The following is a 21,464-nucleotide window of genomic DNA, read 5'->3' on the forward strand; positions in this document are numbered from 1 at the left end:
TAATTTTAATAACTCAATAATTTAAATTATAACAATAATTATTTAATAAACTTAAAATTATACGGTTAAATAAAAAATATAATTTAATAAGTTTTTTTATATTGTTTTAAAAATATAACCATAGCTCTTTAAGGCTTTGTTTGGATTTGAGGATGGAAAAGGAGGAGTGGAAAAGGAGGAATTTGAAGGGAAAGTGAGTGGAAAGTGAGGTTGTTTAGATTAAGGAAAAATGAATGGAAAGTGTAGAGAAAGTTTGTGAAAGTTTGTGAGTGAATTGATTGAAGTGATAGATAAAAATAAATTTTTTAATTGATAATTTTATAAGATTACTATTTTGCCCTTAGGTTAAAAAAAGTTTATAATTATTATAATTAAAAGATAAATATAAAAAATTTAACTAAAAAAATAAATATAAAATCTTAATTTAAAAATAATTTAATTTAAATATTTGCTTTAAATTTAATGAGATAGAAATTAAAAATTTAATAGATGAATACGTGATTTACACTTTTACTCTTAAATTAAAAATGAGTATAATATTATTTATTGTAAATAATAATAATTACAATAAAATTATATTAATAGGTATAATTTATTAAGAAAATAATAAATAATGATAATAATAATAATAAATATTAGAAAAATAATAAGAATCATAATAAATAATAATACTACTAATTATAATAAATAATAATAATATTAATAATATTAATATTAATAATAATAATATTAATAATAATGATAATAATAATAATAATAATATTTATAATAATAAATAATAATAACAAAATATATTATGATAATTATATTTTTAACATTATTTTATTAATATTTATGAAAGTGTTATTATTTCAATTTTATAAGCATACATTATTTTATTTTATTTTATTTTATTTTCACTTTTTGATGTCAATATTTAAATAATAGAATTTTCTTAATATAAAAAAATGTATAATAAATTTTTTGAAAGTTAATTAATAAATTAAAAATTTGATAAATTATTAACATAAATTAGAATGAAATGAAGATATATTTGTTAATTTTAGAAGTTAATTTTTACCAATTAAAAAATTAAGAAAATTTTAACATGTTGCATTTTTAAGAAAGTGGAACGGCTCGTTCTCAACTAGAGTTTTTAAGCTAATTTAATATTCTGGAACGGCACGTTCCGGTTTGGGAACGGCCCGTTCCAGTTTTGGAACGGCCCGTTCTGGGAAAGCCTGGAAGCGAAAAAAATGGCACATAATCGATTATGTATGACACATAATCGATTATGTGCCATGCATAATCGATTATGTTGGCACATAATCGATTATGTGCCTTGCATAATCGATTATGCGTGGCACATAATCGATTATGTGCCAACATAATCGATTATGCACGTAATTTTCAGAAGAGTTTTTACGTCTTTCAATCCTTGCCAACGTGGCTTTCTTCGCTTTTCTTCACGGTTTATCGAAGAAGCCTCCGTACGCCTCTCCCGTTTTTCTTCGCTTTTCTTTCTTCGTATTTCGCTGGAAACAAACACGTTTCATCCTCGCCTTTCCTTCATCATGTACAGTAAATCAGTGGAAGCAAACAGGGGCTAAAACTCTAATCCCGCCTTTTATAGGACAGGAATGAAAAAAGTAAAACCCACTTCCACCCACCTTTAACACCCCAGACAAGCAATAACTAGAAGTATTCTAGAATAAAGGATATATTTTTTTTTTAATCAAAAGACGTAACCACTTAGTTTTTTCATGGTAATCAATGGTCACTAATTGTAACGGAAACAATTATTTATTACCAATACCAAAGGATCGAGTCTCTTTGGATCTTATAAAAGCTTTTATACAAAAAACTATTTAAAGGATAATAAGAGCCAACAGAAAATGTCTAGAAAACTATTTACATTCTGGTTCTTCTTATTGTCCATACATATAGCAATAAGAGGAGTGATAATAATAAAATTTCTAACACATTTTATTATTAAGAGAATTATTGAATATAAAGGGGACCGCATAACAAAAAAATTATCATCTCCAATAAATTTCAACTGATAATTGAGAATGTGTTTAAAAGGGAATGTCAAAAAATGTGATCATTTCTCTTATATGATTAAGGGAAACAAGGCAGTTGGGATTCAGTAGCAAGTTCCCTAAAATTGTAGATAATGCAAACATGAAACAAGTTTATATCATTAAGGGAAAATATCCAAATCTGTAAGCAAGATGTATAGAACTATTGATTACATAGAGTGCAGCTAAATGACTTCCGAGCAAAAGGTTGGTATGACCGAAGACAGTGCTTTGTGCTTCAAGGGTTGGTATTGGTATCGCCCTTTGTCCATCCACCTATGAAAAAATTGGCTGAAACATTTTGTAATTTATAATTTCATTCTGTTCAACGAATGAGGCAATAATTATGTGATCGTGTTTTTTCCCAAAAAACCGTCTGCTTCATAAAATAAAGATTTACATTTTAACAGAACTCCAAATATACAAGTAATGAAACAACAAGGATGAATAATGCAAGATTATACATATGCTCAAAAGAAATGAGCAGGACAAAAATATATACAAAGAAATACAACAATCAACAAGCCTACAGATATATACAAAAAAAAAAAAAAACTACCCACAATATTGCTTCTTCCAGACATTCTATTATCATGATATTTTGTAATGCTGATCCACAGTTCATGCACATATCCACAATTGCATCCACTTAGCCAACGCAGTTTAAAAAAAAATTTCTTAATACCCATGCCTCATAGCCCATACTCCCCTTTCAGACCCTCATAGTTTCTTCCGACTTTCTATAGTTTGCCAATACATTTGGGAAGTATTTTTATCAATATTTTGTGCTGTATGCTTATACTTCTTGGAGTTGCATCAACAAAAACTATTTAAAATCTACCAATGTCCTAACACCAATAGTCTATTCGTAAACCTATGATACAATATATGAATAAACATAGACGAGAAACATATGAATCAACATATGACTCTCCCTTTCATAGACAAGAAAGCAGTCTCCAAACTAGATGCCATCAGAGACCCAAGTATCCTTTATTCCTTCTTTCCATATTCCCCATCTCCATCTAACTCTTGGAAATTTGCTTCTGCACGCAGAGATCAGGCTGCCAGCACCATATGAATCAACATCACGGTGGATGAGTAGTGAAACATCAGACAATTTGGTGCATTTATCCAAAACAGAGAAAATAAATTCAAGAGTAACCCCCATTTCATGGACCACCAGATGTGCAACAAGTTCTTTTATCATCTTCATCCCTATCCCATCTTCCAAACCTCCTCGGCTGAAAGAATTCTCCATCACATGCCAAGCTCCAGGACCTAAATTAAGATATGTTGTGTTCGGGAAACAATTCAACAGAGTATCAAGCCCAAACTCTGCCACATCAACATTTTCCATTCTTCCCACCAAATCCAAGGTAAGTCTCTTCACTGTATTGCAATGGCGAAACACATGACACAAAAAACCAAGAGATGGGCATTCTACACTAAGCTGAAGGCATTGTATGTTAGCACAATTTTTCAACCTGAGATCATCAGTGTTCTCAAGGGAGAGATTAAAATTGGACAAGGAAGGGGCTTCAAGGACAACCAGCCTAGGTTTAATGCATTTGAGATTAAAATCAACTAGGCAAGGAGCAGATATAATCAAAGAAAGTGGAGCATTTGAGACAGACCAATGACAAGTGGTGAGGTGCAAGAGATTAATCTTAGGCTCCTTAAGTCCACCAACCCCAATAAGATTGAGTTGTGTCAAATTAGGGAAACAAGCATTGATCCTGCTCAGATCCTCATCATCCAGTCTCACAAATTCAAGGGTCAAATATCTCAACGTTGGCATCAAACACAAACCATCCACGGATAACCAAGCGTTCCTCACAACCAATTTCACAAGATTATGACCTGCAGAAGTAAAAGACATACACACATTTCCATATGGCATGTTTAGAAGGAAGAAGAGAAAATATACAGGAACACAATGCATATTTTTTTGCTTGATTGAAGAGAAAGTAATAAGAAAAAGGAGAACAATATTGACTTCTAAAAAAAAAAAAATCTTTCCTCTTTCCCTCCTATTCAAATTTGCTTAATTTTTTTTATAATCATTAAGGCCGGCCTGCTTATGGGTTGAATTAGTATGCTCGAAGTCTTGTGTTCTTATTATGATCCGTGATTGTAATTTCTACATATAATTTTCTATGACATTTTTGATATGCATTGCTTTTAAAAAACAAAAATTCAAATTATCTTTTCTTCTATTTCTTCACTTTCCATCCTACATTCCAAACACACCATCAGGTTCTTTTAGTCCTATTATTCTTTGATTGATCAGAATTGAAGTTTCCTTCTAAACTAAGCTAATCTTTAAAACAAACTTCGAATTAAAGATGTGAAACTCAAATTCTAATTATAATTCAACAAAACACACAAATCACGTATTAAAAATGGGAAACTCTAATTCCTATTGAAACACAACAAAATATTTAGTCGCGTAGGGGAAGAAAAAAAATGGAGGAAGGGAAATTGAGAAATGAGAAACTGACACGTGGAAGAGATGAGGGACAAGGCTTCGGATCGGCGCCAACAAGATTGGACCCAGAAATCGGAGATGGAGAAGGACTTGAGAGCGTGGGAAACGGAGGGGAGCCAGCCTCTGATGAAGTTGAAGTCGGTGAGGTAGAGATCATCGGACTCGTCCTCCACGTCGTCGAAGGACACGCCGCCGAGGGCGCGGTCCACGCCGACCGACACCGATTCGAGGTTGTTGGAGCGGCGCACCAGGTCCGCGAACACGGTCTTGAAGGGCGTCACGAGGTGCTTCGTCTCCGGCGAACGAGACTTGAGGTACCGCGACATGGAACACACCATGTTCAGCCACGGCACCTCGTACGACACCGCGTTTAGGCTCTTCGATGCCACCCTGCACCGCGCCAGATCCCTTGAGTCCGTTAAACGACTCAGGATCTCCACCACCACGGGACCTGGTAGCTCCTCCATCGTTCACCATAAACAGAGAGAGAGGAGTTTTTCTTTTCTTTTTTTTTATCGTTTGTGAAATTGTGTTTTGTTATGTGTGTGTGGATAACTAACTAAAATTATTTCACGTTTTCGTTTGACGTGGCTGAAATGTCGAATATGCCCTTGTGTTTGAAATTAATAATCCATTATGTTTCGAAAACCCTAGAGAGAGAGGGAGAGGGTTTGGGAGAGATGGGGAGGAGGATACTGAATGATGCGTTGAGGAGTATGGTGAATGCTGAGAGGAGAGGGAAAGCTACGGTGGATCTCAAGCCAATCTCCACTCTCATGTCTTCCTTTCTCCGCATCATGAAACACCATGGTAATTTCAAATCTGGGCATCACTGAAATCATATGAATCCCCTTTTTAATTAACTAGCAAAATGTTTCTTCTGTGATTTTCTCTCTCTGCTGGATTTTTGTCTTTGGACTTTGGAGGACTTCTTCCATTACTGTTTGCTCCCATTGTTTCTCTTATAAATGTTTATGTAGATATTTATTCATACAAGTCCATGATTACTGTTATTGTTATTTTCCATTTGGGGAGTATGTTCTGACTTCTGAGTATGTATGGCTTTCTGTATGTGAAATATCTGCTTGCCTAGTTGGATGGAAATGAAAGGCCATAAACCTAACTAAAATTCTGTCATTGTGAACTTGTGATAATCACTATTACTACTACAATGCTACTGTTGGTGTAAGTAATTTGGCATATGCTTCTGATAGGTTATATCAGGGACTTTCAAGTCTATGATCCGCATAGAGTGGGGAGGATCACGGTTGAACTGCAAGGTAGGATTAATGATTGCAAGGCCCTTACTTTCCGAAAAGACCTCAAGGCAAGGGATATTGAAGCCTACAGATTAAAGACTCTTCCAACGCATCAGGTTGGTTAATGCTTAATGTTCCGTGTTCATGTTATAGGAATGCTAGTTGTTATAATTTGTGTTTCAAGAACAAAAGGAAAAGGATAATTATGCAGTTCTTTCTCTGTGCGTGCAGTGGGGTTATGTTGTGATTACAACTCCTGATGGTATTTTGGATCATGAAGAGGCGATTAAAAAGAATGTAGGTGGCCAGGTTCTTGGTTTCTTTCACTAGAATGATCATTTGTCTGCTATTTTGACCAGGTATTATGTTCATCTATGTTTCCAGACAAACATTCAAAGAATGTTTTATGTTTTATGTTTTATGTGAAGACAGAATGCTTTTCTCCTGTATGAAGGTTATAACATAGCAGCTCATGCATGATGAGTATGGTAGATTAGAGTTGATGCTTTGTGGAATTAGTCCCGTTTTTGTTAACATGAATGGATATTGTGCTCCCGTACTTTGTACATCATAATCTGTTTCTAATTCGAAGTTGCACTCGTGTAGTCCTTTAGTTAATTCAACCATTCTGCGCACTGGTTTCTGTTTACTTCTAATACATGAACGATGTTGTTTTTATGGACTAATTTGGGTATTCACCTTAAACTAATTTCCGCGTTACCAAACATCTGTAAGAATAACGCATCTTACACTGAAGCAAAACATTCCATTATAGACAGGCCACAACACAACGTTTTGTTTTATTTATTAATAGTAAATAGCAACGCTCCCAGTTTTACATCAGAGTCACACCATATGCCCTGCAGATCATGATGAGGCAAGTCAAATTCTAGTACACATCATTCATACTAAGTACCTAATAAATACCGCAACAAAATACATTAATTCACTTTAATTTACCCCACAACAAAGTTCCTAGTACGTAATTATAGCAAGCCCCACCCACTAAACCGAAAACATAGTACATTAGTTAATTCAACCATAATACAACATTGGCAGATGATGTTCAAGGAGTACGCCTGCAGATAGTGAAGCCATCACCTATTGAAACAGCAGAAATTTCAACGCGAGAATCATCTGCAATTGCTTTGTTGAAATCCAGTGTAGCCTTCCTGAATCTTCTTTTGGGTGTTGGAACATCCTCTTCGGGCAATGCAACAGTTCCTCCCCAAAGAGTGTTATCATAGATGATTATCCCACCAATCTTTACCAGTTTAAGAAGTCGCTCGTGGTAATTCCAATAGTTATCTTTATCAGCATCAACGAAGGCAAAGTCAAAAGATTCCCTATTCGAAGGCTGCATTAAAGTTTAACTTTTTCCTTATAATATGAAATGACATTGTTATTTTAGTAACATGAAAGTAATACAGAATCGTGCATGCTCACATCTTCTAAGAGTTTATCAAGAACAGGTAAAGCTGGAGACTCTTTGAAGTCGATCTTGTGTTCTACACCAGCCTTTTTAATGAATGGTAGTCCTATCTCATAAGCTTTTTTGTCTGGATCTATGGCTATAATCTTCACCACAACAGACAATAGAGTTGCTAACATAAAACAAACATATTAAATGTGCCAAACAACAGAAAAATGCAAACCTTTCCATCAAGAGAAATTGCGAGTGCTGTGAGTAGAAGAGAGTATCCAGTAAAAACTCCCACTTCAATTGTCTTTTTAGCATTCAACAGCTTCAATAGCAAGGCCATTAGCTGGCCTGCATCAGGTGCAACGCCCATGAAGCCCCTGAAGAATGAAAATGTTGTTAAACAAAGTTTCCTAGTAATGTTAGATTAGGTAATCTAGTTTACATTCAGCAAAAAAAAAAAAAAAAAGAAGGTAATCTAGTTTATGAAACAAGTCTACTTAACGTAGACACTTTGTGTTAGACTGGGTCCATGTTCGTGTTAATAATAATAATGTTGATGATTCATGATTCATAATAAGCTAGAAAGAATAATCACCTAGAGTGGCTTGCAGTGGCATTCCTTAACTCTTTGAGAGTCTCTGCCTCTCGTGGGTAAACGCTGGTCTCCAGTATATACTGTCACAACAAAATTGTTGGGTTAAACTTCAATTTATGAAATTGAATCCAAGGAAAATGCCAAAATAATGTTGAATAAACAACGCACCTTTGTCAAGTTCTCACTCTGCAGTATTGCTGAATTAGGGATTAATTTATCCTTTGTTGTTAAACCTTCCATTTGTCTCGATTCTTGTTTTCTTTCGCTTACAATGCCTCTCCTGTTCGGGCCATTTTAAAAGAAGTGTCTAGAGGGGGTTGCACGTTGCAACCTCCATTCTTTCACCTCTTCAAAAAAACACTTAAGGAGTGTGTGCATGCGTTATAATTGGAAGAGGGGGGAGGGGGATCTCACCCTTATTTTTGTGTGTATAGATTATTAGAATAGCATATTAAAAAATATTAACGAGACATACTTGAAGTTAGGTGAAAGAACAAAATTAAACATTTATTTTTAAAATTAGATAATCAAATTAAGCATTTTAAAAATAATGTAATTAAATTGAATATTTTAAATGATTCAATTTAATTATTTAATTTTCAAACAACATTAAATATTATTTTTTTTCATCAAATTTCATTAACATTGTTAATGTCAATTTGAATGAAAATTTAATATTGAACATTTAAAAAAAAATAAAAGATTAATTTGAATCATTTAAAAATAATAAAATTGAATTAAAATTAAAAAAATAAAGAAATACAAAGTATAATTTAACCTTGATTAAAAGCTTGAAATGGCCACAAACTCACTCTAATCTTAATATATTTTTTTAATTTTTTTTCAATTACCAAAATAAAAAAATTTAATATTTTTTTTTTACTACAATCATCTCTGAAAACCTTCTCTTTTACTTACTAGTAATAATAATAAAAATAAAATAACGCAGTTTTTGGTTTAATTGATAATGTACATAGCATAATGTAAAGTTTTGGTTGTAAAGCAGCATTCAAGAACCGGAAGGAAGGGCAAATAGTGGTAAATTTAATTTGTAAATTTAATTTGTAAATTACAATATTCGGCCGAACCTTGGTCCCCTTTCACGGTTGTTGGGGGAAGGAAGATAAATCATTCAATTGTGCGGCCCTATTAAAATTTCATAATCTCCTTTCCAATTTAATGCTTAAATACATTATTTTTAAAATCCAACTTAATAGGCCGGCTTAATTATTCATACTATAATTAGCCTCGTTATCCATCCCTTAAATAACAATGCAAATTAATCTAAAATCAATTCAAAATTGGTGTAGAAATCCTGTTTCAACTGCTACTGTTTAAAAAATATTCAACCCACCCCCATTTTTCCTCACTTGGGCTGCAAAATGGGTAAATAAAAATGGAGGTGAGTTATTTGGATAAAAAAATTTTGATATATTAAAAAAAAAAGTCTATTTTGTTAACATTTAAATTTAAACATTATATTATATTTAATTTACACTTTTACATGTATTTTTTTTAAGACATTTATGTACTTAAATGTTAAAAATTTATAAAATATTTTTTTATATTTATTTTTATTATCATACAATTATGATATTATATCTATTTAATATTATTTAATTATCATAATTCTTTTATTAATATCAATTAGATAACAAATTAATTATCATTAAATTTTAAATTAGTGTATTCATTGGTACAATAATTGATTGAATTTTAAAACATTGTTTAAACAAGCTCAGAATATCACTTGTTCCCTCTCCTTATTTCTCTCCTTTTTTATATGGTTAAAATATTTTTTTAGCCTTATTTTACTTATTTTATCATTTAATCTTAATAATTTAAAATAAAATTTTTAGTTCGTATACTTATCTCTTTTTAGTTCCCATAGTTTAATGTATGACTTTTTATTCTTTATACTTATAATTTTTAATCCTTTTAATTTCTGTTAATTTTTTTTTTAACATTGTCTCTTTTATGTTGACATAACATATTTATTGACTCAATTTTATGTGTTTGATGTCGAATTTAATTTGCTAAGTAGTCAAAATTAGGTTAATTGACTATTTGTACTTCTTTTTTACCCTCATTTAGACACTCATTGTTGAGACACATTTTTGTTACCCTTACAAAATTAAAGATCACCATCACATCAACACGAGAGAGATGATATTACAAAAAAAAAAATAACAATAAATACTAAAAGGGATTAAAAAAGTCAGGTATAGGAACTAAAATGATATATCCTAAATTATAAGGATTATGGACTAAAAAAGATTAATTAAGATAAATATAAAGAATAAAAATATCTATTTAAATTACAGAGACTAAAAGGTAAAATAAGTAGATTAAAAAAGTATTTTAACCTCTTTATATTCTCAACAATCAGTATGTTAGAGATAAATATTTCTATTTTTCTTTTTCTTAATTTTTTTTTCATTTTTCATTTTATTTTTTTCTTACATTCTTTTTTCACAACTAAACATACGAATAGTGAACATAAAAAAATAAAAAAAAAATATATATAAAAGTGATAGATAATGAGATAAAAAATAAATAAATAAATAAATAGAAGAAAAAGTAAATACATATAATAATTATTTTGAATTGAGAAATGCCAAATTATTCAAGTGACAAAGGCTTTTAGTAGCCTTATGCTCTGCTTGCAGGAGGGAAGGAATTAAAAGAAAAGGAAGAGAATATTTGAAAATTTATTTGATAGGAAATAGGTAAAAAATAGAGTTAAATGAGGGAAATTTAATTTATAATTATTTGATAAAGTAAAATTAGATGAAAAAAAATATTATATAAATAGATTTTTATGTAAAAAAATGTAATTACAATTTTATCCTTCCCATTATATTGAAGTGAGATTATTTTTTTAATGTAATATAGCAGAATAATCGATCATATTTGTTGGCATAACCAATTATGCATTTATATTACATATTGTGTTTCTATTTTTGTGCATAATATAGTACATTAATAATGTATTTTAATATAATTACTCATGATACTTTGTACAATTGTGTTCTACTTACATATTTCATTATATTGGTAATATATTAGAATATGATGTCTGATATTATAAAGTTATATTTATCATTTTATTCAAACAATCTCAATTTCACGATAATTCCTTTTTTTATAAAGGATATTTTTGTAACTTATAGGACTCACATAAATTTCTACATAATTTTTCATAAATTAATTCTACTAAACAAAAATATTTTTATTAAATCCTTTCTAAATTTTAATCCACTCCCTTTCTCTCAAATCCATCTGCTCCCACCTCCCAAACATAGGGTTAGAACACGCATAAATGAGATTTGGTGATTAGCCTCTTTAGATGTAACTAATCAGTCACAACATTTTTTTAATAAATTTAAATTTTAGTTAAATAAGTAAATTGACTTTAAAAAGATATCATTCTTATAGTGCTTAGATCTATTTATTTAAACTTAAAAAGAAATATTTTAAAAAAATATTTTTATAAAAAAGTAATTATTTAAGAAATAGATAGGAGTTCTTTTTATAAAAAAAAAAAGAAAAAATAAAATTACTTATTTAAAAAAATAAGTTTAAAAAAACACACATAAAAAAGTACTTATTTTATTTAAAAAGCACGTTTCTAAGAAAAAATTTAAAAAAAATAATGATATAATTACTTGATTATAAATACGTGAAAATAGCTTTATATTCAACATGAAAATTAACACAAATTTCGCTCATACACTATGGCCGGTTTCTTTAAATTTTTTTAAAGAAAATAAAATAAGTAATTTCTATTTATTTAATAATAATAAAGTATAAAGGGAAAAAATAATTAAGTAGATCCCACGTAAACCGTTTCTCTCCAAATTAGAAAGAAAAGGGAATAGAGAAAGTTCTTGTAAATTAAAAGACACAAATAAAAAATAACTCTCTATATCACTGGTATTCCCATAATTAGACAAATTGAGACTAAAATTTAATAGTGTGGTTGTGAACACTTCATATAACTCTCTTTTCTTACGATGTTGTATCCATAGCAAAATCAATCAAAATACCGCAATCATCAATTTTTATTTTAATTATCATTGGCAATGGAGGTCCTACAACAGAATAACTGTTACAAACGTTTGATATTCTCCCATAAATTATTAAGAATAATGTTTATTCTTGAACATATAAAATTATCCAATTTCATAAAACAACAATGGGAAATGATGTTCAACGAGTACGCCTGCAGATAGTGAGCCCATCACCAATTGAAACGGCTGAGATTTCAAGACGAGAATCATCTGCAAGTTTTTGGTTGAAAGCCAAAGCAGCCTGCCAGTATTTTCTCATGTGACGTGGAACATCCTCTTCAGGCCATGCAACAGTTCCACTCCAAAGAGTGTTATCATAGAGAATTAACCCACCAACCTTTACCAGTTTAAGAAGCCTCTCGTGGTAATTCCAATAGTTATCTTTATCAGCATCAACGAAGGCAAAGTCAAAACTTTCCTTGTTCCATGCCTGCAACAGGCTTGAAATGTCAATAAGTAGAACAAATCTTAGGATCCTCTTGTGTGCTAACATCATAAGAGAAATACTAACAAATTAATTCTCTAAACATATATATATGGTCATTAAATAAAGTGAGACTTATTAGATTTTGTAATGACTTCTTAAAATTTTTCAATATGATAATGTTACCTTACTAAGGAGAAATGTGAAAAAATATAAAATTGCCAGTGTAACGTTAGTAACAAAGAATGGTGCATGCTCACATCTTCTATGAGTTTATCAAGAACGAGTAAACCTGGAGATTCTTTGAAGTCGATTTTGTGCTCTACACCAGCCTTTTTAATGAATGGTAGTCCTATCTCATAAGCTTTTCTGTCTGGATCCACGGCTATAATCTTCACCACGCATACAATAAAGTTGGTAATAACATATATAAAACCAACATATTAAGTGTACCAAACAACAACAAAAGATGCAAACCTTTCCATCATGAGGAATGGTGAGTGCTGTGAGGAGAAGAGAGTATCCCGTAAAAACTCCCACTTCAATTGTCTTTTTAGCATTCAACAGCTTCAAGAGCATGGCTATTAACTGACCCGAATCGGGTTCAGCGGCCACATGGCTCCTAGTGAATTAAAAAGTTATTAAACAAATTAAATAAGTTTCCTCATTAGATTTGGCAATCTAGTTTATGAAGCAAGACCTTTTATTATATATAATTTTTTTTAAAGTTTGTTTCAATATAAGTTATAAGCGTTTTTTAGAATTTATTTACTAAAAATAAAGAATATTTTTTGATAAACACTTCTAAAATTATATTCAAATAGAGAAACAAGTCTAACAAAGTTAGAAGTGTGTAAAAAAAAAAACTAATTTCGAGTAAATAGACTCTCCAAAGCTTTTTAAAATTTGTATTCATGTTTGTGTTAATAATATTGATGTTTCTTAATCTAGAAAGAGTAATCACCAAGGGTGGCTTGCAGTGCATTCCTGAGCTCTTTGAGAATCTCAGTTTCTCGTGGGTAAACGCTGGTCTCCAGTATATACTGTGACAGCAAAATTGTTGGGTTAGACAACATTTGATGAAATTGAATCCAAGGAAAATGGCAAAACAATGTTTAATAAAGAACAAACCTTTTTTAAGTTGTGACTCTGCAGTATTATTGGTTTAGAGGGTAAGTTATCCTTTGTTGTTGAGCCTTCCATTTCTCTAGATTCTTGTTTTTTGTACACTTACAATGCCTCTGCTCTGCTGTTGGGTTGGGGCCATTTTAAAAGAAATAACTAACGGACTTGGCCTTTTCCGTTTATGTAAAAATCTTTAACAACTCAATCAACTACTACCGTAACGACTCTGTTTATATGCAATATAATTATATCTATCTATAAAAATTATACATGCTAAATTTATATCTAATAATAATAATATAAAAATATAACCATTAATAATCATTTTTTAAAGGATTTACTAGTCATACATTCTCAATGTAAAATAGTTTATATAATCAATCAATCAATAATAGGAGAAAGTTTTTTTTATATAAAAATACTACAATATTTCTTTTTAAAACAAAAAATTTTTCACTCCTTATATTTCTCTTTCTCTCTCCTATTTCTCTTTCTTTCTTCCTTTCTTGTTGCCTCTTTCTCCCATATCTCAATTTCTTCTTTCTCTTTGTTGTATCTCATTATTTATTAATTTTATTAATTTTAATAATATTATTAAAGTTTGTTTTGTTTTTACAATTTAATAATATTTCTTAATACTTATTTATTTATTTATTATTTGAATGAAATGAAATAATATATTTTTATCCTTCTTATTTATTATGTAACATTTTTTATTTATTTGTTTTGTTGATTTATGTATTTAAATAATTTTAAATAAGTTTTCAACATTTTAAAATAGTTTAACATCATGTTTGTAATAAGATTTGAATAAATAAATATATTTAATGAATTTATTTTAATAAAAGATATTTTTGTAAAAATAGTTACATACCTAGAAATATATTATTATAACAAAACATGAAAATATTTAATTCCCAAGAATCCTGTATGAATATTTTTAGGGACAAACAGATTTTAATTATTCTTATGAACCATGATTCTCAAAATTTATAATTCTTAGAAATCATAATTCTTAGGTATGAAAAAATTTTCACTTATCAAACATTCTTTAAAGATAGTTATTCTAAAAGTCAATAAATTACAATAAATGATAATTTATGATTGAATGATCTAGAAAAATTATTTTATACTTTCAATGCATATATATATATATATATATATATATATATATATATATATATATATATATATATTAAAAGTCTATTTAAACTTATGTGTTTAAGTTAGAGTTTATTTGGTTCAAATGGAAGGAAGGGAGGAGAGAATTAAAACTTTTGTTTAGTTGAGTGGAGAGTTGGGAAGAAAAAATAGTTATTTTCTTGTTAAATTTATAGGGAGATGAAATAAATTTTAAAAATTAATTTATCTTTATATCCTTATAATTTAGATGTTTAAAACACATGTAAATATATTTTAAATATTATATTAAAAATATTTTAAATCCATGTCTCTTCTTTCTAAATCTCTCAAATATTGAATGATAGCTAAAATTAGATAAGAAAAGATTTTACTCCTCTTTCTCCTACAAAAATTAATAAAAATCTCTCTCATATTCTCCTCTTCATTTTCCACCAACCAAACAGCTTTTTAACCTTGATGTCCAATTTTTTCTCAAAATTCCTGAAATGAGTAAGTTTTTAAAAATTTTCAAAAGTCGAGAGACACGACATGTCGTGTATAGAAACCCGAATTATGAATTTATATTTTTTTAAAACAAAATATTAGAAGTCGTGATTTGTAAACACAATTTTTATTTTTTTTCTAAATAAGTCTAAAGTCGTTAACTGAATCACGAAATCATTATTATTATTTATTTAAATTTTGGAGTCATTTATAAGACTTATATTAAAATATAAAACTCTTGAACGTAAATTTTAATTTTCAAGTCATGATTATATACACAACATTAATTTTTTAATTTTTAATTTTCATAATCCACATAAAAAGATTTAAATATATTTATTAAAATGTTTAATAAATAATTAGAATTAAATACATATAATTAAATAATAAAAATATATTTGAAAGAAAATGTTAATAATAAATATTGATCCAATTTTTTTTAAAAAAAAATTGAAAATTAGCCCATTTTTAGAATTTTGAAAAAAATTACCCCATCCAAGTAAAAAAGCCCCAACTAAAGACTATGTAAAAAGTTATTTACAAGCCAAACCCAAAACGATACCCAAAAACTAAAGACTGTTATAAATCAGATTTGTAAGGAAACTTTCTAATTAATTCAAGCTTTAAATAGATCATATAGATTTTAAAATTTATTTTCAAACATAAAATTATGTTAGACGTAAACATTGATAAATGCGGAAAATCTGATCTGTAAATGTAAGAAAGGATGGAACTGTGAAAGATAATCAAACACGAAATAATGTGTTTAATTCTGTGTTAAATTGTGGTAATAATTTGTAAATTGTAACCTTAATTATAGTTGATATATACCATGGTGGGAAATAAATGAGGATTATGACAATCATGACCGTGTATCCAAAAATAAATGATGTGTGGAAATGGAGTTTCACATCACTAAAAGTAATGAGTGAAGTCTCATTAAAATAAATTTGTTATGGTATTTATATTCAATGCCTAACTTTGTAAATAACTTGCATAAAGTCTCGTGTAGATTAATTCGAGTTACTATAATAATTTTGTTAGAAACTAAGCATATAGTTCACCTTTTACATACTGCTTACAAATTAAAATTGTATAAAAAAAAATGTAAATTAAGTATTAATATTATGACACTTATAACCTTAGTGATTTAAAATATTTTTGTATTTTTATTTGAGATCAAAATATCTACAATAAATCATTACCCACGTTAAATTATATGATTTGTATATTTGTATTTGATTTTTTTAGATATATATATATATATATATATATACAAAAATAAAAGCATTTATTTAAATAATTAGTATTATATTAAACAAGCCGAGAAAGGCACTTATTTAAAAAAAAGAAAGAGATAATAAAATGAGTGATTAATTAGAGATTTACAAGAAAGTAAAAAAACAATGGAAATTAAATTAAAAAAAATAGTAAAGAGAGTAATTTGAAAGTAGTTATTAAAATGAGAAAATAGTCCAATAAATTATTATATATATAGTTACATTATTAAGGAAAAATTATGAACTATACTATTAATTGAATAGATCTTGTTTTCAAAAAATAATTACCATATAATATTATTGTGAATCACGATATTTTAAAAGATAAAATAAAATTAAAACAATAGTAAAATAATTTATTTTATAATATAAACATAGTTTTAATTTAGAAATAAAACATAAAATAAATTATCTATATAATTAATAAATAGATACAAATAATTAATATTATATCAAAAATTATATTTATTTATATATTTACAAAAAAAAATACATTAATATTTAATAGCATTAAAAAAACTACATTAATTTTCCTTAATTTCATTCTACCATTTTAAATTTATTAATATTAGATTTGATATCCGTGAAATGCATGGTTTATTTTGGTAAGTTGGATTTATTTTGGTAACATAAGTTTGATGATTTTATATTTAATTGATTATATAATTAAAAATGTAACGACCCGTCACAGTGCATACACTTTGTGAAATTAACACTATTAACAACGAAAACTAGATAATATAGGATATATCAAGTTTATAGAAGAAATAATTACACATGAAAATGATTATGTAAAAGTTAATTAAACACTCGTACAAATCTAAATCAGTTATATGAACTTATGTACAATAATTCCAAAATAAATTGTATGTCTTAGTACTGATTGAGTACACCTTATTTAAATCTTCATCTTCATTATCAATAACTAAAATTCTTATTCCACCTTAAAATCTTTATTTTTACTATCAATAACTAAGGTTTTTAATTCGCTATTCGATGGAACTCTTAAAATTGTTACATATGGTTGTGAGAAAAATTTGATATAACTATTGGATTTTGTGAATATCTAATAATTATTATAGTTCTTTTTATCTAAATTTTACCTTTTATTTTGATATATTTATTTTTTAATTCTTTCCAGTTTATTTTATAATATTGCAAAAATATACTAATAATTAGTAATTATGAAATGTTTTTATCCAAATTTTACTTTTTAGTTTGATTTTTTTTATTATTATTATTTTCAGTAGCGAATTTTTTTATAATATTATGAAAATATAATAATGATTAGTAATTGTTAAAATATTTTTATCCAAATTTTACCTTTTATTTTAGTATATTTATTTTTTAATTATTTTTTGTATCAATTTATTTTATAGTATTGCAGAAATTGAACAATGATGAGTAATTTATTTTATAATATTTGTTTTAATATATTTTTTTTACTTATTTTCAGTAGTAGTTTATCTTTTATAATATTGTGAAAATCTAATAATGATTAGTAATTATTAAAATATTTTTATTCAAATTTTACTATTTATTTTGGTATTTTTTAAAATTATTTTTAGTAGTAGTTTATTTTATAATATTATAGATTTCTAATAATGATTAATAATTTATTTTATAATATTTGTTTTCATATATTTTTTTAATTATTTTAGTAGCAGTTTATATTTTATAATATTGCAGAAATTTAATAATGATTAAAATACTTTTATCCAAATTATTCCTTTTTGATATATTTGTTTTATTCACATTTAATATGTAGAAATTGATTTAATTTCATATCTATGAATTAAATTTTAATATTCTAAAATAAATTATCAATAGATAAAAACGATTTGTGCAATATAATTTATTTATCTTAAATATAAAATATAATTTACATATTTAAAAATATCTATTTATATAAATATTTTTATATATTTATATATATATATATATATTATTTATTATAAATTTTAATTATATATAATAAATATTTAACTTGTGAAATACATATGCTAAAATATTACTCTCTCTTATTTCTTATATAAGAAATAAATAATTAATTTATCAAAAACTAATAAAAATGATTAAAATAATTAATTTTCTTTAATAATATCATAGAATTAAATTTCATTACAAAAATTCTTTTTAAATTGATTGATTGATTTAAATAGTTAGTATTAAATGATAATACACCTCATTCAATAGATAATTTATTTTTTTCACCAATAAGTGTATATTGTATTGTCAATATATCAATAAATGCATCTATTTACATAAAAATAAAAAAATTATAATTAATTAATATATATCTTAAGATAAATATTTATTGTACTATTTATTTATTATATAAAAAATCGAAGAAAATACTGTGATTTATATAAAAATACTACTCTAAATATAACTTTTATTATTAATGATTAATAAATGCATCGACTTGCTTAAAAAAAAAATTGCAACCACTTACAGACTTACTTGCTTGAGTAGTTTGCATAAAAAAGCAATTTATCAACAAAATGACCAACTGTGCGATGTACATAGAATCATCTTTTATAATATTTTTTTTTTTTTTTTATTTTAAATCTCAATGCCAACGGTTAGAAATGGTAATATATATGAATTTTAATTGACAAATATAAACAATATTAAATTTAAAATCAATTTCAACCATAATTTTAAAATTTTAAAATCCAAAATTAATACAATTAAATTCATTAAATAAGTTTACACAAACAACTATAAATAATATTAAATTTAAAATTAACTTCAACTATTATTTTACTATCATTAAATATTAATTTAATACAATTAAATTCATTAATTCATATCTCATATACATGCAACTTTTAGTCCATTAAAGTTTACGACTACTCCTTCCTGTTCTTATTATAAAACATATTTAACCAAATACTAATTGAATACGAATAGTACTATTATAGAGAATAAATTTTTTCTATCATGTATTTAATATATTTGTATATCAAAACTCTAACTCCAGACCATCAATTAAATTGAAATAATCTCGTGCATTTATTCATTGGTGTGCAATAAATAACATTGAAGTAATCAAATTAATTCATCATTAAATATAATTTGGTAAGTTAAATTTAAATATCTTCCATCAATGACTATTGTAAAGTTGAAAATCAATCTAAACTATTATGTTACAATTTCCTTTTAACGAGAAGGATAAAAATTCGTATAATGGAGATGCCGCATGAGATAAAAAATCAATGAGAATATGGATGAAAATTGGTATGCGTACTATATTACCTACTCTTCTGACTTGCATTTTATTTATATATAATTAATTAAATAAAAATTTCTTAATATTATAAAATATTAACTAAAATTTTTAAATTCATTACAACATTTAACATTTTTAACAATATTTTTCTACTTACATTTATTAGAATATTATAATGGGTTAACTTAATATGTTATTACAACATTAAGTATGTAACGATCCTTCATAACCATTACACTATGTGAAATCACTACTAACAGTAAAAACTAGTCTACTAGAATTATAAAAGTTTAACTTTTAGATATATGGATATACATATAATAAGAATATAAAAGTGAAATCATCATATGATATAAACCATATCCATGTATGTACAATAATCCTAAGGTAAATTGTATAACCTAGTACCGATCGAGTATACCTATACAAGCTACATAAAATAAAATCGACACCAACAAAAGTCCCTCCACCTGCCAACAACTGCTCCTTTAGCCTACTCCTGATTTGCTCTCATATAATGTATAAGCATCGCAGTCCAAATTACATTGAAATAAAAGGGTAAGCTAAAGTTCAAAAACATATAAACATAGAAACAATTATATAACATACAACATCATACCACAATTATACTTGAAAGCTAAATACTCCTAAGCAACCATGTATGTCATCCAAACCATGCCAAACAAGACACCTAACAATACATATAAACACACCACAACACGCCTCATATGCAAACATCTCAACTAATATGTAGTCACGCATTCGCTTACGAAAATCTCCTAACGCAACAAAGTAGTCTAAGCGACTCAACCATACTGAATCAACCTGATCATCTCTAGACTAGATAAACCTATCAACACGATCATCTCTACAATAAATAGAACCATCAACCGAATTGGATCACCAATTCTAACAACATGATTTCTCAAATTTTGTTACTCATACTAGGAAAGTCTAGTTTCATCATTAGGAGTTGTACAACTGGGTATAGGTGTGTATCACGACCTTGTCATGCATTACCAAATCACATGTGGAGTTAGTTTGCTAGCCATTCTCAAGAAACCATGTAACCTTTTCAGGTACTTGGTTAAGGGTTGTAGCCCCCAACCTCCTACCTTACTCAACACTAATTAAGGACCTCGAGGAGACTCAACATACCTCAAAACCCACTATACAAGACACTTACTCATGGAGGGCTTTCCAACAATGACTTACCCAAGCACCACTCCGAGATTTCCTATGTGGGATCTTCAATTTTCAAAAATAATTTTCCTCTCTTAAGTCCTAAGTTAGCCAACATGCCTTAATGTTATATTGCATTCTCAACATCCACACCTTATGCATACATCATCTATATACATCCCATCCCATCAATGCATATAGAGATTAACAACATCATAGATATGCTTATCATTATCTAACTTCATACAACCATCTACAAATGTCATATGCAATCAACATTCATAGAACAACTATCATACAACATTCAACATCCAATAGAACTGAAAACATCTACTCATGTTCATCATACTATACTACAACACATAAGTCTTTCATAAAGCATCTCGCACCTAACACAACATACCTCACGCCTAACATTATTGAGGCAAGGAGCTGTCTACCTTGTTCACGCCTAAAATCATCCAAACCGCACCTAGTGTGATCGAGGTGGAGACCCCATGGGACCTCACGTCTAGCGTGACAAAACCCACGCCTAGCCTCATATTAGGTAGAGAGCTTCTACCTAACTCGCACCCAGTGTCACCTCAATGGCACCTAGTGTCGTCTGGATAAGAAGCCTCTACCTTGATCACACTAGATGTAACGACCCGGCTGGTCACTACACGCTACACCGTACACCAGAAACCGGACA

At 27.8% G+C, this 21,464-nt stretch overlaps 4 protein-coding genes across 5 annotated transcripts; 1 reads left to right on the plus strand and 3 right to left on the minus strand.

Moving 5' to 3' along the window:
* Nucleotides 1–2,440: 2,440 nt before the first annotated feature.
* Nucleotides 2,441–5,147, minus strand: LOC109799417 (F-box/RNI-like superfamily protein). The gene is made up of 2 exons (XM_020359971.3): nt 4,565–5,147; nt 2,441–3,923 (listed from the first exon to the last, which is right to left on the minus strand). The coding sequence occupies exons 1-2, from the start codon at nt 5,016–5,018 to the stop codon at nt 3,025–3,027; spliced, it is 1,353 nt and encodes a 450-aa protein (XP_020215560.1). The 5' UTR covers nt 5,019–5,147; the 3' UTR covers nt 2,441–3,024.
* Nucleotides 5,148–5,194: 47 nt separating this feature from the next.
* LOC109799419 (small ribosomal subunit protein uS8my) lies at nt 5,195–6,433 on the plus strand. The gene is made up of 3 exons (XM_020359974.3): nt 5,195–5,361; nt 5,766–5,926; nt 6,042–6,433. Exons 1-3 carry the CDS (start codon nt 5,232–5,234, stop codon nt 6,138–6,140), a joined length of 390 nt encoding a protein of 129 aa, XP_020215563.1. The 5' UTR covers nt 5,195–5,231; the 3' UTR covers nt 6,141–6,433.
* A 147-nt stretch (nt 6,434–6,580) lies between these two features.
* On the minus strand, nt 6,581–8,157 carry LOC109799418 (putative caffeoyl-CoA O-methyltransferase At4g26220). Of its 2 annotated transcripts, XM_020359973.3 has the most exons (6): nt 7,997–8,157; nt 7,829–7,908; nt 7,466–7,610; nt 7,257–7,388; nt 6,912–7,167; nt 6,581–6,670 (listed from the first exon to the last, which is right to left on the minus strand). In XM_020359973.3, the coding sequence occupies exons 1-6, from the start codon at nt 8,066–8,068 to the stop codon at nt 6,657–6,659; spliced, it is 699 nt and encodes a 232-aa protein (XP_020215562.1). In that variant the 5' UTR covers nt 8,069–8,157; the 3' UTR covers nt 6,581–6,656. The 2 variants fall into 2 exon arrangements, with proteins under 2 accessions (XP_020215562.1, XP_020215561.1); XM_020359972.3 differs by having other exon boundaries at nt 6,593–7,167.
* A 3,685-nt stretch (nt 8,158–11,842) lies between these two features.
* On the minus strand, nt 11,843–13,676 carry LOC109799644 (putative caffeoyl-CoA O-methyltransferase At4g26220). The gene is given in 6 exon segments (XM_020360245.3): nt 11,843–12,331; nt 12,586–12,717; nt 12,803–12,947; nt 13,290–13,308; nt 13,311–13,368; nt 13,457–13,676. Coding segments are annotated over 6 exon segments (717 nt in total). The 5' UTR covers nt 13,529–13,676; the 3' UTR covers nt 11,843–12,040.
* Between the last annotated feature and the right edge of the window lie 7,788 nt (nt 13,677–21,464).

Source organism: Cajanus cajan, chromosome 2, assembly GCF_000230855.2.
Source record: "Cajanus cajan strain Asha chromosome 2, NIPB_CcT2T_4, whole genome shotgun sequence".
Lineage (NCBI taxonomy): Eukaryota > Viridiplantae > Streptophyta > Magnoliopsida > Fabales > Fabaceae > Cajanus > Cajanus cajan.